Genomic DNA, 18,954 nt, shown 5'->3' on the forward strand with positions numbered 1-18,954 from the left:
GAAATAGGGGTGTTTAGGTTTATTTAAACACATACACACAAAACTGTAGTTAGTAGCGCTGCGCATGAATGAATGCAAGCATGAATGAATGAATGAGAATCTGGATTAAATCAAAGTATAATGTAAAATAATAAAACAAAAGTCCAACTATCACAGTAATGGAAAAAATAAATGGCGGCGCCCATATGGATCACGAAAATTTCAGTGAACGTATATAGAGATTATCTCTTTTTCTTTTGCTGATTTTGACTTTTTTCTTTTACATACGTGTTACCTTTAGAGCCTTGCTTCGCGGACGGGCCTTCGGCCCGTCCGAGCTTCGCTCGGTATAAGGAGAGCTCCGCTCTCACGGCCCTTCGGGCCGTGAGAGGGCTTCGCCCTCTATTAAAGAACAAGGATTTTTATGCATTTCCAGATAATGTGCTTAATCTTAATTTAAACTATTATGAAAATTCACAATAGGATTGGACAGCAGGCACTGCCTATATAAGTCCTCTCCGTATGTGCTTGCTTGAATATGACAAAACAAAATCTGGATTACAAATCCTTTAAGTGTTTGGTAAAACATGTACATATGTAGTTTTTAAAACCCGAATCTGGAGTTTTATCATCAGAAGTGGTTTTGTATGAATCCAAGCTGGATGAAAATGCTTTGTAAAGATGAACTGACAAAGCGAGGAACTTTTTGGTCGCTTTTCAAATTAGTAAACATGTCTCATTTTCAAGATAAACAAAGAAATCCGAATTGGTCACTATATTATTATATTGCTACATAAGAAAATACGATTTGATTTTTAGGTGTTCGTAGATTCTCCAATCTATGGTTTTTGCACTGACTGTGTCACTAAATGTAGCTGAAACTAAACCTTTCACTTACGTCATTTATAGTTGTCCGTCATGGTGGATATTACCTCTTCATAACAAACCAGACAGTGACATATAGTGATCTGGTCCACCTTCACCCTGTGTACCATGACGAGGAACCAAGTCCCAGCCTACAGAACACCATCATATTCCCTGAGGGCCACAGTGGTGTTCAGGTGTTGCTCTACATCAACCAATCTAACCAGATTGATGTGGTGATAATTGAGCCGTGTGAGGTGGAAATTTACGGTAGTAATCTTATAGTTTGTAAATATCTTATTTACATAACAGGTGTGACGATGCTACACAAAAGATTTTTCAGGGCATTATAGCATTGTACCCATAGACCTAAAAAATAATAGTACATGTATTACATTGATTTAAACAACCGTCATTAGACTGCAATCAAAATTCATAAGGCTTGAAAAATACACACAACATAATTGTTAGTCAAATAAACTGTAAAATTGTGATAATACTGATTTTATTGTATATTTATCTGCACCATATCTGGGAAGATATCAGCAAGTATCACCTACAATTTCTGATTTTGATAATTTATAAACCAAGAGCCCATATTAAGACAAGAGGCCCATGGGCCACATCGCTCACCTGAGTCACCTTGGTCCATATCAGAAGATTTTCCATATCTATTTGCATGTAAAACCGTAGTCCCTATTATGGCCCCAAACCTACCCCTGGAGGCCATGGTTTTTGCAAACTTGAATCTACACTATGTCAGAAAGCTTTCATGTAAATGTGAACTTCTTTGGCCCAATGGTTCTTGAGAAGATTTTTAAAGATTTTCCCTATCTATTTGTATGTAAAACTTTGATCCCCTATTGTGGCCCCATCCTACTCCAGGGGGGGGGGGCATGATTTTAACAAACCTGAATCTGCACTATATCAGAAAGCTTTCATATAAATCTCAGCTTTTCTGGCTTAGTGGTTCTGGGAAGAAGATTTTTAAAGATTTTTCCTATAAATTTGTATGTAAAACTTTGATGCACCCCTTGAGGCCCCATCCAATCCCAATCCCCGGGGTCCATGATTTTAACAAACTTAAATCTGCACTATATCAAAAAAAAAAAAAAAAACCGAAAGAAAAACCAAACAACAACAAAAAAACCTTTGACCCCCTATTGTGGCCCCATCCGATCCCCGGGGGCCATGATTTTAACAATTTAGAATCTGCATTATATAAGGAAGCTTTCATATAAATCTCAGCTTTTCTGGCTCAGTGGTTCTTGAGAAGAAGATTTTTAAAGATTTTCCCTATATATTTGTATGTAAAACTTTGATCCCCTATTGTGGCCCCATCCGACCCCCGGGGGCCATGATTTTAACAATTTAGAATCTGCATTATATAAAGAAGCTTTCATATAAATCTCAGCTTTTCTGGCTCGGTGGTTCTTGAGAAGAAGATTTTTAAAGATTTTCCCTATATATTTGTATGTAAAACTTTGATCCCCTATTGTGGCCCCATCCGACCCCCGGGGGCCATGATTTTAACAATTTAGAATCTGCATTATATAAAGAAGCTTTCATATAAATCTCAGCTTTTCTGGCTCAGTGGTTCTTGAGAAGATTTTTTAATGACCCTACCCTATTTTTACCTTTTCTTGATTATATCCCCTTGGAAGGTGGCCTGGCCCTTTATTTTAACAAATTAGAATTCCCTTTACCTAAGGATGTTTTGTGCCAACTTTGGTTGAAATTGGCCCAGTGGTTGTTGAGAAGAAGTTGAAAATGTGAAAAGTTTACAGACGGACAGACGGACGGACAGACGGACGGACGCCGGAATACGGGTGATCAGAAAAACTCACTTGAGCTTTCAGCTCAGGTGAGCTAAAAAAGATTTCAAATGATCCCAATGTCAACTTTAGTATTTCTTCATTACCCATTCCCCTTGTAATGAAATTGGCTTCTTTCCAAAACATAAATAAATACTCTTTAACCAAGAATGGTAAGTTTCAATTAAAGACATACACGTTTCTAAATAAAAAATGATTTGTCGTGATATTTCAGGTACAATTCACTTGCATTCTATTTTCTTTCTACAAAATTCTCAGGTTTGATTTAGTCTAGAGTTAACATATTTTGATAGTTCCTAGTTGTGGCAAGTAAAAATGTAAAATCAGCTGATATATCCCAATGGCAAAGGAATACGTATTACTGACTAATAAAAATATTTCTTTTGTAAAAGGAAAAAACAACAACCAAAAACCAAGAGAAACCTAATAAAACTACATTTAATAACCGCTTTTAGTGTAAAGAAATATATAAAGAAGAATTATTGGCTTGCAAGATTATAATTATTTAATCATTAAAATTACATTTGCTTGCTTTGAGATTAAAAAGGTGTTTGAAATAATTGAATATTTGTGTTATTACTGAAATATATAATTTAGAGCAATTTTTATTGAATTCAATTTTTGGTGACAAAATTACAGCTAATACCCCTTTTAAAAATTATTTTGGAAATCATGCAAGAATTCGTCATATCGAGGAGATGAAAAAATAATTGCAGAGAAACTTAGCATATGTCCTTAGATTGGTTAAATTTCTATTTGCCAAAAACATGAAGAGTTGCTAGACAGATAGGTACAAAACATAAACATGCAAAATAGACCAAATTTGATCATAAAAACTCATAAATTTATGTTCTTATAAGTCTTTGCCTAAGGTTTTAATCATCAATGCATTAAGAAAATCATTACATGTACCATAATTTATTTATTTATTTTTTAAAACTTTGTAAGTACAGAAATGATTATGTGTACAAACAGTGGATATTCTTACATCATATATATGTACTGTACATCTTGCATCCCAATCCTAACCCTGAGACATCATGGAAAACTTTCAGGAGAGGACATGAAGAGAAATGCATCTAAATCAAGGAATGCTGCTGTCTGTTGGCAATTTATTTCCCGACCACCTTTATGACCCTTTGAAAAATAAAAAAAAGTCAGCTAACTTGGATGTATAGTCTATGCTACATGTATATCACACCCAATATCTCCAATTAATATATAGTCGATGTTATTCTAAATTAAATAAATTAACATTGACTTCACACAGTTGTACAACTGTATTTGAATGCGATTTTGTTTCACAATATTTTCTAAAAGTTTTGCACATGAATGTGCACAAACGATAATTGAAATGATGCTAAAAGAGACTGTAACTGTTCTCATATGGTATCGGGTCCATTCCCCTATCTACCTGTTTGCCCAGAGTATATATTGTTAAAACGATAATAATTTTCATATTTTATAACCAATGGAGAGGCACGTACAAATCACACATTTTAGAATTATTGCCTGTATATATATATTTTTTATATTTTAGATTCGTTTTCCACCAATATTTTTATTTTTATTTTCGCAAAATGATGTAAAACTATGTACGTACTTGTGTATAGGTAGCTATGTTACTGCTTTACTCTTGTCCCAGTCATGAAATTAAAAAAAAAAATGGGATAAATAATTTTGAATTTCAATTATGGTATTGTCAAAAGGGATAGGGGTTTGCCAAACTCTCTATTTTGTATTCCTTATAGGTGTTATAAGATTAATCGCTGTTCGTTACCTTCAATGTTCATTGAATTCAAATTAGGATTGGACAACGTATAGGGCTCACGGCGGGTGTGACCGGTCAACAGGGGATGCTTACTCCTCCTAGACACCTGATCCCATCTCTGGTGTGTCCAGGGGTTCGTGTCTGCCCAACTATCTATTTTGTATTGCTTATTTTGTATTGTTATGAAGACAAACTGCCTGAAGAGCCGTAAGGCGAAAATACTAGCAGGAACTGATCGTTGATTAATATGTGATGATTTTGAATTTTATTCTTTTAAATTATATATATATAGGGGGGAGGGGCAGGTTTTACCTCTTTAACGGAAGAGATATTGAATTACTGCAAAACAATGGATGTACCCATTGTTTGTTTGTTTATGATAATTGTTTCCGTTCCAAACAAATTCCCTCTTTAAAAAATAATTCAAAAACTTACATTCACTTAAACATTAAAATGCTTTCTTTGTTGTTTTAGCGGGTGATGACTTTTTTTTTGCATTGATTGCTACCTTTATCACCCGATACAACAAAGAAAGACATTTTATTGTTTATATTCTTATGCATTTTTATATTGCCATATTGTTTACCATTTCGTTCCTTTAAATGGAACAGCCAATGCAACCTATCACTTTGACGACACTCCATGAATTATGTAATGATTATGCGGACCGATGGTACTAAAATCCGGATCGAACTAGTTTGCAACAACCAAGCATTCATTGTCATGGAAGCCATTTCAACTTCAAAAGAAATAGGAAATGGGAGGAAAAGATTCAGTAAATGTGAATAATATATATTAGAGTCAGAAAATAATAAATTCAATTATGATGATTTTTCGTTAAGGTGGCTCTCCTTAATTATGCATAGATTAAAGAAAATTATGTTTTTCGTTGCAAAAGAAAATATGATTACATGTACAAGTTATTGGAAAAAATGTTACAAATCTATAGACACACTTCATTTTTCCGTTATAGCCCTTTGATATAGATCTAAAAATCATATTTCATACCTGTTTCAGTGACATAGGTTCACAGGGAAGATAAGGACTTACTGAAATTGATGTTCATTTGAATGCATCCCTATATTTTTCAGGCTGTGTTGAGGGAGAGGTCATTGAATCATGCGCCTGCGCAAATACAACAATAGGTGGACAGGGACCTGGTGAGTCCTGATAGTGTATGTAGGGTATTGTTGTACTGTTGTCGTACTGTTTCAGACTCGTGCAGGTGTTGGTAGATTCCACAAGTGTAAGTTAAAAGAGACTATTGTATATATCGACTTCTTTCGAGTGAAAGCTTTGAAATTCCTTTTTATCCGGTCCAATGGCTAGATAATTCGATCGATCGAGAGTTAAGGGTTATGGCTGCCAACATTAAGGAACACACAAATATATCCCTTGTGTCAGATATGACTGGGAGTTCCATGCACGTATTGAGACAGGGAAAGGGAGTTTTGGTACGCCGAGGTTCTTGCTTATGACTCACGGAATGTCTTTGTGTGTACCTTAATGTTGGCAGCAGTAGGTACACGACATGATGGGGACAGCTAGGTCCTCTAGGTTCACAATCCTATATATCATCTCTGCTTTAGCCAATACCCTCATCTCCTGTTGGGCGTCTTTAACATGTTTTATGTCGCTTATATTTCCTCTCTATACGCCATGATAGGTCGCTCTAAAGTAGTGTAACTCAGAGTCTTGGTGGTCATTGGAAATATTACTCTGCAAGAATGCTCAGGTGGAATTAGCTTTATGGCAGACTTGTCTTATATGGTGGTTCCGATAGTTTCCGATGGATTTGCTATTTTCCTACCTCTTAACTGGTGGTTACGTATATATATGTTATTTTTTATTAAGGTATTCAATGTATAATGACCATATTTCATATCTAATAAATGGATGGTGGAATTTTTGTAATCATGGTATCATTTTGAAGGGTTCATCAAATAAAAATAATCCACTATAGGAATTTTCAAAATTTTGTTGCTTAATTTATTTCACCTAGAATTTAACATTGAGGTATATGGGAAAAGCATGTTTTATTACAATATTTTAAAAAGAAATTATATTTTCATACAAATCTCTTGGTAGAAAGTTACATACACTTTCTCTTAATAAAAATATGAAATAAAATTAATCATTGACCACACACATTTTTAGAAAATTAGATTTTTCTTATTTTTACAAGGGCAGACAACTCTTCTAAAAAGTCTTAAGTGCAAAAAGGTCAGCTTCTAATCATTCACCAGTCATGTGAATTTCATCTGCTTCACTTTCATGATTATTTAACAATAAACATTTATGTTGATTTAAATCCTTTAAAATTGTTCATTATCCTTTCATTATACATGGAATACCTTAAAGGGTGCATTCACCAGCAAAGAGTCTCACTTTTGATGATTTGGACAGAGACTTTGGTAGATAAATAATAAGAACATGAGAGAACCAAGGACACTGCCCTGTGACATTCCTGATTTAACTGGTGCTGATTTCGAAGCGCTACCTTCTAATGAAAAGTGAAGATAACGAACAGTGATCAATCTCATAACTCCTATAAGCTTTATTTCTCTTCCATTTATGAAATCAAATCCACGCATGGATGCTGCCTCTGATGCCATAATGGTGGGGTTTATGCAGAGGTCTTTGGTGACTACCTTGAGGAAGGCCTTTGAAAACTCTAGCAGAATAGCATCATTCCATCTGTTTGATCCTTGTTGTCTGCACTTCTAGCAAAATCCTGGAGAATACTGAAAAGTTGGATTTCACAGAATCTCCTCTTCCCGAAGCCAAACCAGGCATCTGTCAGGACGTGCAGTCGATAACATTGTTGCATGATGCTACTGCAAATGATGTATTCCAAGAATTTACAGGCAAGAAATTTTAAGGACACTGCAGAGCTGGTCTGTGATTAGCTGCAAGTTCTTAGACTCAATACAACTGGCGTTACATCATCGTATGAAATCACCATAGTCTTTCTGATATAATGTGCTCGTCACCCTCTTAAGTTGATACCGTTTGTTCCTTTGATGATTTTATCTCGCTTGCCTTCTTGAACCTTTTTTTTTAGTCAACCGAGTTTCTTAATCTGTGTGTTTCTGCGTGGTTGGTTAAAGCTGACATGAATCAATTAATACGTACACATTTCTCATCTTATCCGCCATATTTCTTTCCGGTAGCCTAATCTACTCTACCCGTATATACAGGTACTCCAAACGTGATTGTCACACCTGATTATATACCCCAAACGTGATTGTCACACCTGAGCATATACCCCAAATGTGATTGTCACACCTGAGTATATACCCCAAATGTGATTGTCACACCTGAGTATATACCCCAAATGTGATTGTCACACCTGAGTATATACCCCAAATGTGATTGTCATACCTGAGTATATACCCCAAATGTGATTGTCACACCTGAGTATATACCCCAAATGTGATTGTCACACCTGAGTGATTTTCTAGTTGGACTTGAACAGTGCACATCTCCGATAGTAATGTTCGTGTATAGGGAATGAGAAATAGAGACAATCACGTTTTGTAACATCATGCATTGCTCAAAATTACAAAACACACATTATATATCAGTGAAACATTCTAAAAGTTTAGATAATTTAGACCAAAATGCAAAAAAAGTTTTTCTTGCATACTTGCAAGTGCATGCAAGTATTTGCAGTTTATCATGAAATTAATAAATGCGGAGAAATCATTTGCCAATTACATACTGATAGAATGGAATAAGCAAAGGGCATAAAATATATACATTTTGCAAAATACAGGTGCATGTGCATATGTAATGCACATAGCATACTCGCAAAAAGAAAACCCCGCATCAAATGCGGACATCTATTCAACAAGTACCGGAGATGTACACTTACCGAAAATGTTAGATTCTCTTTATTCTGATAAATTCACGAAACAAAATGATACGTTGTCATTCCATTATTCCGACTCACTTCACCCGTACCAATCAGGGTGTTTTCAGGGGAGATATCAGAGTCGAATATTTTTCCATGTATTGAATGCTTGACTCATGATCAGGGGTTTTGCAGTATAAAAAATCAGGAATCTGATTATGCACGTACATATACACTGAGTATCTGGTTGGATACATTGCGTGCACTATTAAAAATTTACCGATGATCACATACAAACGTAGATATAGAAATATACATCTGGGCGAAAATACGGGTATTACATTAGCAATCCATTAGCAATCCAAAATAAACAGTTGATTACACAAATATATATGTTTAAGGGGAATATATAAACGAATATATAGTACAACTTTCAAGATTCAGTGTTTCTTTGTGAATCGCATAAGTATTTACAAAATAACAAATAATTTTTTTTTAATAAAGGTGGGGGACAGGCCCCTTTGTCCCCTCCCCTTGATTCTATGTGCCTGATAACGATGCAAAATATTATCAACTCAAATTTTACATTTTGCATTAGTACAATTTGCGTCGAGTTTAACGCATAATGTAATGACGCAAAATGTCATAGATATATATACAAGATCTAATGCGTGCCTAATTAGTATAAACGGAAGTAATTGAAGAAAATAATAGTTTGTTACATTTTGCTTCGTTAATACATTTTGTGTTGCTGCATGCCCTTCTTATGAAATGAGATAACGATCGTGGATTTTATATCTATTTTTACTAAGAAATATTTTCTTTGTATATAAAGTGGTAAAATACAGTGCAAGAAATTTATAAACATGAAATATTAAAATTTCACCCATTATATATTTCTAATCTCAATGTCAACTTGCAAAAATATACAGTCAATCACTTTGCGTGTTTGGCATGGTGTATTTGAGGATAGAAAGTTTGAATAATGATAAGATGGACCTCTCACTCCTAGACAAAACAAAAATCCTCTATTGAAAGTGAGAAATAAATATACCAGCCAACTAGATCACCGATATCTCTCTCTCTCTCTCTCTCTCTCTCTCTCTCTCTCTCTCTCTCTCTCTCTCCAATCCCATACACTCGTACAGTGTTGCATATGCAAATTATATGATAATGCGCAATTTATGTATCTAAATGATTTCCTGATTTACAAATCTGCAAAATTCTGGCCAGTAAATCATACGGTATAGGGATTCATGCACAATTCAGGGTAAATATTCTACTCTGATATTTTCTCTGATTGAAGATATCTGATCGGCACGGACTAAGTGTGTCGTGGTCTGTACACGTGACAACGTGTTTGCTGTGGAATACAAATGGAGTTTATCGTTTTGTTTCTTGGATTATGCAAATAAAGAAAATTTTACTTCTACATAGAGTATTTTCGACAAGTGTACATGCACATCTGCGGTCGTTTACAGATATTACGAGTAGACCCATTTAAATAGTCGTTCGTATTCGATGCGTTTTCATGGCGACCATACATGCCATGTGCATTTAAGTTACAGTAGTATTTATGCATTTACATGTTGCTTGAAATGAGTGTAATTAATGGTTCAAATTTTATGCCCTTTGCTTATTCCATTCTATCAATAGATACAATGTAATAGATACATATTTCTCTTCGTTTTTGTATAATTTTGACGTTTACTGTAATCGTACGTACATTCACGTAAAGAAAGCCATTCTAAATTTGATTATCCAAAGTTTTTAGATTTATAGTGCAGACTGCCCAGTAGGGGCCCTGCTACACTTGGTTTGTTGCGGCGAGGCGACGATGGTGGTCGATCCTCGGATCCCCTGGAAACGGGGACGAGTAAGTGAAGTGTAGCTAAACTCATCCCCTTATATACCATGCAAACTCTGACACACATAACAATAGAATATTCATCCAATATGGCGGATAAGCATAGAAATATGGCGGACACAGAGAATTCTGCTATATCTATTAATTCATGTCAGCTTTAAATCAACTGTTGCTGATTTTATATGGAACAAAGTCTCTGATGATAGATAGATTTGGGAGTGATCTCAGATTTTGTTAATGCCAGATTTTATATTAAATCTGTTGATGGCAATTTCCTCGTTCATCGTGAGGGTATAGGCATGTTTCCGTACAGAATTTTTCTCATAATTTGTTTGGATTTAGATACACAAATCGATGACTCCACGAAAAGAAATAATGATCTGCAATACCACGAAACTAAATAATGATCTGCAATACCACGAAACGAAATCATGATCTGCAATACCACGAAACGAAATCATGATCTGCAATACCACGAAACGAAATCATGATCTGCAATAACACGAAACGAAATCATGATCTGCAATACCACGAAATGAAATCATGATCTGCAATACCACGAAACGAAATCATGATTTGCAATACCTTATGATTTATAAGGAAGACACTGACGATGTTCCGGAGGCGAGTGGGGAATAAAATAATTTATTCAAGACTGCAGATCTGATTCATGTTTAGGAACCAGATGTTTACTTTTTAATTAAATTAAACTTTACACTGCATTTATTAGCTCACTGAGATAAAGTTACGGCGATGTTGAGAACCTCACGAGTACTTTTTGATTGATATGTACTTTTTGATTGATATGTAAGCATCGTCATGTAGTGTTAAGTTGTTCGTAGATGTCAGTGTGTGTTCACGATAGAGGTTCAAAATGTTCATTCTCATTGGAATATGCTTAGATAAGCGATGCGGTCAGTGGGTCATTTGCTTTTGAAATACTTTTTATTACTGTATTACTTTAGAATTTCGATTGTATATTTCTCACAAATATATATGCAACAAATATATATGCATGTATCGTAGAATGATCAATTTGAAATGGGCCTTGTTCAGGTGTATAGTAAAAAATATAATATCACAATGAAATAAAGGAATGTTCTAAATTTGAAACTAAGGGAAATGATCAATTATTGTGAAATTTTATATTTGATAGATCTTTGGCAAACCAGTGTGGTATTTGGGACAGGATCGCTTGCACTCACTTGTAATGACAACTACTTGTCCATCATGAATATGTCGGATTTTGATGATTCCGAATTTTTATCAATACTAGAAACGTGTGATGGAAAACAACATTGTTCATTCAATAGCAACTCCCATATACAACATAAAACAATAATGTTCTATTGCCAGGGTAAGTAAAATCAGACAATCTTACTAGACAACATAAAACACTGATGTTCTATTACCAGGGTATGTTAAATCAGACAATGTTACTATACAACATAAAACAATGACGTTCTATTGCCGGGGTATGTAAAATCAGACAATGTTTAGCCACTATACAACATAAAACACTGATGTTCTATTGCTAGGGTATGTAAAATCAGACAATGTTACTATACCACATAAAACAATGATGTTCTATTGACAGGGTAAGTAAAATCAGACAATATTACTATACCACATAAAACAATGATGTTCTATTGACAGGGTAAGTAAAATCAGACAATGTTACTATACAACATAAAACACTGATGTTCTATTGCCAGGGTATGTAAAATCAGACAATGTTTAGCCACTATACAACATAAAACATTATTGTTCTATTGCCAGGGTATGTAAAATCAGACAATGTTTAGCCACTATACAACATAAAACATTAATGTTCTATTGCCAGGGTATGTAAAATCAGACACTATTACTATACAACATAAAACACGGATGTTCTATTGCCAGGGTATGTAAAATCAGACAATATTACTATACAACATAAAACACTGATGTTCTATTGCCAGGGTATGTAAAATCAGACAATGTTTAGCCACTATACAACATAAAACATTAATGTTCTATTGCCAGGGTATGTAAAATCAGACAATGTTTAGCCACTATACAACATAAAACATTAATATTCTATTGTCATGGTATGTAAAATCAGACAATGTTACTAGACAACATAAAACACTGATGTTCTATTACCAGGGTATGTTAAATCAGACAATGTTACTATACAACATAAAACAATGATGTTCTATTGTCAGGGTATGTAAAATCAGACAATGTTTAGCCACTATACAACATAAAACAATAATGTTCTATTGTCAGGGTATGTTAAATCAGACAATGTTACTATACAACATAAAACACTGATGTTCTCTTGTCAGGGTATGTAAAATCAGACAATATTACTATACAACATAAAACACGGATGTTCTATTGTCAGGGTATGTAAAATCAGACAATATTACTATACAACATAAAACACGGATGTTCTATTGTCAGGGTATGTAAAATCAGACAATGTTTAGGCACTATACAACATAAAACACTGATGTTCTATTGCCAGGGTATGTAAAATCAGACAATGTTACTATACAACATAAAACACTGATGTTCTATTGTCAGGGTATGTAAAATCAGACAATATTACTATACAACATGAAAAATGATGTTCTATTGCCGGGGTATGTAAAATCAGACAATGTTTAGCCACTATATAACATAAAACAATGATGTTCTATTGCCAGGGTATGTAAAATCAGACAATATTACTATACAACATAAAACAATGATGTTCTATTGTCAGGGTATGTAAAATCAGACAATGTTACTATACAACATAAAACAATAATGTTCTATTGTCAGGGTATGTAAAATCAGGCAATATTACTATACAACATAAAACACTGATGTTCTATTGCTAGGGTATGTAAAATCAGACAATGTTTAGCCACTAGACAACATAAAACACTGATGTTCTATTGTCATGGTATGTAAAATCAGACAATATTACTATACAACATGAAACACTGATGTTCTATTGCCAGGGTATGTAAAATCAGACAATATTACTATACAACATAAAACACTGATGTTATATTGCCAGGGTATGTAAAATCAGACAATGTTTAGCCACTATACAACATAAAACATTAATGTTCTATTGCCAGGGTATGTAAAATCAGACAATGTTTAGCCACTATACAACATAAAACATTAATGTTCTATTGCCAGGGTATGTAAAATCAGACACTATTACTATACAACATAAAACACGGATGTTCTATTGCCAGGGTATGTAAAATCAGACAATATTACTATACAACATAAAACAATGATGTTCTATTGCCAGGGTATGTAAAATCAGACAATGTTACTATACAACATAAAACAATGATGTTCTATTGTCAGGGTATGTAAAATCAGACAATGTTACTATACAACATAAATCAATGATGTTCTATTGCCAGGGTATGTAAAATCAGACAATGTTACTATACAACATAAAACATTGATGTTCTATTGTCATGGTATGTAAAATCAGACAATGTTACTATACAACATAAAACAATGATGTTCTATTGCCAGGGTATGTAAAATCAGACAATATTACTATACAACATAAAACAATGACGTTCTATTGCCAGGGTATGTAAAATCAGACAATGTTTAGCCACTATACAACATAAAACAATGATGTTCTATTGTCAGGGTATGTAAAATCAGACAATATTACTATACAACATAAAACACTGATGTTCTATTGCCAGGGTATGTAAAATCAGACAATGTTACTATACAACATAAAACAATGATGTTCTATTGCCGGGTTATGTAAAATCAGACAATATTACTATACAACATAAAACAATGATGTTCTATTGCCAGGGTATGTAAAATCAGACAATGTTACTATACAACATAAAACACTGATGTTCTATTGCTAGGGTATGTAAAATCAGACAATGTTTAGCCACTATACAACATAAAACAATGATGTTCTATTGCCAGGGTATGTAAAATCAGACAATGTTACTATACAACATAAAACAATGACGTTCTATTGCCGGGGTATGTAAAATCAGACAATGTTTAGCCACTATACAACATAAAACATTGATGTTCTATTGTCATGGTATGTAAAATCAGACAATATTTCTAGACAACATAAAACAATGATGTTCTATTGCTAGGGTATGTAAAATCAGACAATATTTCTATACAACATAAAACAATGATGTTCTATTGCCGGGTTATGTAAAATCAGACAATTTTTAGCCACTATACAACATAAAACAATGATGTTCTATTGCCGGGTTATGTAAAATCAGACAATTTTTAGCCACTATACAACATAAAACACTGATGTTCTATTGCTAGGGTATGTAAAATCAGACAATGTTACTATACAACATAAAACAATGATGTTCTATTGCCGGGGTATGTAAAATCACACAATGTTTAGCCACTATACAACATAAAACACTGATGTTCTATTGCCAGGGTATGTAAAATTAGACAAGTTCACTCAGTATACAACATAAAACACATGTTAGTTGTTTGGGTTTTTTTGCAAAGTTATATAAAATCAGATAGTTTTCAGTCACAACCAAAAATGTTCTTCATCGAATATTCTGTAAAGAAAACCAAATCTTTAGAAAGCGTTTCCTTTCTAACAGAATCACTGCGTTCTTCTTCAGTCTAATAAAGCTGATTAATATGGTTTGATGAAAATTAATTATTTAGCATGAAATTCGGTATGCCCCCTCTCTAACTATGATAACTAACAGATGTTTCATACAGTAAGACATTCTTTGTGTTGAAGTTTTCCATTCTTTACAGATAAATGTTCAAATGTAAACTACAAAAACTCTCTTCTTAACCGTACTGTGGTAGAAGACTTGGGAATAGAATACCAACCAGACGTCAGCGATCCATTTACTGCATTCCTAAAGTCACGTGTTTACGACTGTAATGAACGTCACATTCTAACCAGCGGAAATCTCACGCGTCAGTGTCAGGAGCAGGAACGGTGGTCGGGGGAAGATCCAGTGTGCAATGGTAAGATTATTTTTAATCTGATTACAGTGGTGGATTTAGAGGGGGTGCAGTCGGCGCCCCCCCCCCCCCTAAAATTTTCAAATTTAAGGTAAATCGCGGTATCTTGTTTCGAAAAATGTACTAAACGATAAAATAAGCAATAATTTCTTCCACTCCCGGAGAAATAAAAGACAAAATCCTTTGATTTCTTGAATTACTTTATTGGGAGAACTTAATTTTTTCAAAAACACCCTTAAAATTTGGGTCATTTTATTAATTTCACCTTATTAAAATGATAGAAAATAGTACAAATGACTTAATAGGAGAAATATGTCAAGACCAATAAAATCTGCTTCGCCCTGGACCCACTGCCTCATAAAGTGGCGCCCCCCGTAACCACAATTCCTGGATCCGCCCCTGGATTAACACTAACTTTTCAATAGTCATTATTGTGTGTTGTTTAACGTCCAGTTTGAGAAATTTCCCTTCAAATAGAAACGTCACTAGCGGTAGGTTAGGTGACACTGAGTCGGAGCAATGAGGGTTCTTTCTATACGCCCGTCTTAAGACAGGACGTATTATGGTATGGAGTTCATGTCCGTCCGTCTGTCCGTCCGTCTGTTAGCTTTTTCGTGTCCGACCCGTAACTTAAATACTACAAGGCCTAGAATCATCAAACTTTGTCTGTAGATACATCTTGGGTAGAAGGTGTGTCGCACATTAAAACCAGGTCACTGTGACTTTTCATTAAGAAGATATGGCCATATATGGCAAAAACTTGTCCGGCTCATAACTTGAAAACTATTAGACCTAGAATCACCAAAATTGGTCAACTAATGCATCTTAGGTAGAAAGTGTGTCGCATCCTACTTTAAGGTCACTGTGACATTTAATTAAGGTGATATAAAAAAAAAATCAATGGGTACAATCTATACTGTTAACAATATGTGAATATGTGACGGTCGTATCATGTGCCGTGGCGGTGCACTTTATTCATGGCAACGCTTACAGTAAAATGGGTCCTCCGTGTTTAAGGTTATAACTGAAATACCCGTAACTTACTTTCAATACGGAGCACATGGCAAATGAACAGCCATTACTATATTATACGTTCAACAGATTTTGTTTGATGCGGTCACGAGCGCCATTACCACTAACGAAATGTTTGTACAAAACATATTTGTCCCCCTCAGCCTGTACTCGTAAAATTTTTTACCACAGTCAAAGCAAGAACGCGCCAGGGGCATTACATGTACGGGCACGAGTAAGCTGTCAATAAATTGTTTCTTTATGATATTTCGTTAAATTATGGTGAATATTTAAAGATGGAATATTCCTCTCTTCTTTGAAGGTCGAGCATACATCAATTGCATAGTTACCCTTCTTGCTGACATCAAATGCATGGAGTACCTCACTGCATTTGGTGATCTTTTAAACTGAAAATCATCAGAGCTCTCTAATACCAGTAGTGATCAACCCATGAATGAAATATAATCACTATCAAGAAAGGTCTTCTCAAGATATTGAGCAGATACCAATTGTTTATTGCACTGTATTTCACCCGCTGATCTTTGGACACTGAAAATCAATAGGTTAGTTTACTACAAATTCCCTACCTATGTATGAAATATCATTATTATCAAAGAAAGGGTTCTAAGATATTGGACGGTCACTAATTTTACAGAGTACTGCACTGCACCCAGTGACCTTTTGACCTGAAAATCAAAATGGGTCATCTTCTACTCATAACCAACCCACATATAAAATATCGTGCTTACGATCAAGTGAATGGTTTTTTTTAAATATTGAACGGATAATATGTAGTCTACCGACCGACTGGTGCAAAGGAATATGCCTATCTTCTTTGTAAGAGGGGGGGGGGGGCATAAACATAACCCTTACTACATATATATACTTTAAACCATATAGAGTAAATCTTCAACATTATATTATACTTGTGTAGAGACGGAGAAAATACAATTGTATAATATTTTTCATATCTATTACAATGAAAATTCTAAATTATTAAAGATTATGGAAAGTTATGGGTTTTACAATATATGTACAAGCAATAGTGTACAACAGAATTAATTGAATATCCACAGTCACATGTCAGCAGCCAGATCATGACAATAGCACTACTATCCGTCAGTCAAGATCTCCGATATATTTTGAGGACTATAGTGTGTCATACACATGCAGAGAACATCATCGTCACGTCCATGGCAATCTCACCAGAGTTTGTAACGGTAGTGGTGATTGGTCAGGAGAAATACCTGTCTGTAAACGTAAGTACCTTTTGAAAAGGCTGAAATCCACATCATATGTTGGTATATTGTATAATAATTCTCTTTCATATTTCAGGTTGTAAATGTCCATGTGATAGAGTAAAGACCCAATATTTCATCACAGACGCAGAGGTCCTTCAAAAGAAAATAAATAAACTGAGCAATGAATTGAAAGTCAACCGAAAAGACCTCTCCGCAGCCGTGAGAGCGAAGACCTGCGCAGAAGACAAAAGGGAGTCTTCGAAATATCTTGGTTTCATCACTGGAATAGTAATTACTACGACTGTGTTGGGAATCATCGTTTGTAGTGACCTTCCATTGATGTACAGACAGATCCTATTTGGACCTTACGCCTCTCGTACACGTTAAATAAAGGTGGTTTATCAACTTACGTACAATGTACCCTGTTCATAATAATATTATTGTTTTTAAAATTCACAATTTATACATGATTTAGACATGAGCTTTGTTGGTAGACGTTCATTATTGTTCTGTAACAGGAAAATATGAATGAATCAATAAATTCATTATAGAAATGATATTAAAATGATAATTCATGCTAACACTCCATGTATTCAATCCTTTACATATCTAGATGTGCACCCCCCGCATCACAAACTCCTCTTCAATCTCAAACTGACCAAGAATATTTACCAATGACTAATGAAACTACTCTGTGAAACATGAAGAAAAACCTGTAACCTACCTAGAATGTGGAAAACATTTCAATGTGTAAAGTTGTAATTAATTCCAATTATGGAAAGCTGTCTGTGTCATCTTAATAAATTCAGATATATCGACATTTATTAAAGTTAAACATATGTAAGCGTGTAAATTAGACATTTTGTTATTTCGACCGTGTAAAGATGCTCAACCACAGAAGTAACTCGGTTAAAATTTGTTATTTCATTAGAACATAACGACAAGACGTATTGACAGTCTTTGTCATGGCTTTACTTTATAAAAACATGTTTCCAATTAAACGACAATGTACATATCCATACAAAACATCAGTATGTATAATGAAATGAATAGTCTACAACGACTTTTGGATAGTTATGTTGTAGCATCAATTGTCATTCCATATTTCAGTCAATCAATTAATAATTCACTCAATATTTTCAATCAATCAATATTTCAATATTTTCAATCAATCAATATTTCAATCCAGCAATGAGTCAATATCAATCACTATATCGATGTTTCATTCAATCAATATTTCAATCTGTAGATCAATCAATCAATGTGCGTATCAGTATTTTCGATCGCTTAATATCAATCAATCAATGTCAATTAAATAAGCCCAATTATTGGCCACAGACCTGGAATGAAACAAAATGTATATGTGGCAGGCTTAGCAAAATTCGGTCATATATCTTCATATCTATATATAAAAATGTTACGTACATGAAGACATCCCGAACGGGCAAAATTTTGCTCGAGTCATGACAAGAAGACAACTTACTAAATAGGTTTAAAAGGAAATATTCTAGCGGTCTTTTTTTTAT

The 18,954-nt window shown here is 34.3% G+C and overlaps 1 protein-coding gene across 1 annotated transcript; it reads left to right on the forward strand.

Moving 5' to 3' along the window:
* Positions 1 to 517: 517 nt before the first annotated feature.
* Positions 518 to 18,150, forward strand: LOC130047030 (uncharacterized). Its single transcript, XM_056141148.1, has 7 exons — positions 518 to 554; positions 889 to 1,113; positions 5,541 to 5,609; positions 11,329 to 11,529; positions 14,961 to 15,179; positions 17,264 to 17,446; positions 17,523 to 18,150. The coding sequence occupies exons 1-7, from the start codon at positions 518 to 520 to the stop codon at positions 17,813 to 17,815; spliced, it is 1,227 nt and encodes a 408-aa protein (XP_055997123.1). The 3' UTR covers positions 17,816 to 18,150.
* The last annotated feature ends 804 nt before the right edge of the window (positions 18,151 to 18,954 follow it).

The sequence above is a fragment of the Ostrea edulis genome, chromosome 6 (genome assembly GCF_947568905.1).
Source record: "Ostrea edulis chromosome 6, xbOstEdul1.1, whole genome shotgun sequence".
Taxonomy (NCBI): Eukaryota; Metazoa; Mollusca; class Bivalvia; order Ostreida; family Ostreidae; genus Ostrea; species Ostrea edulis.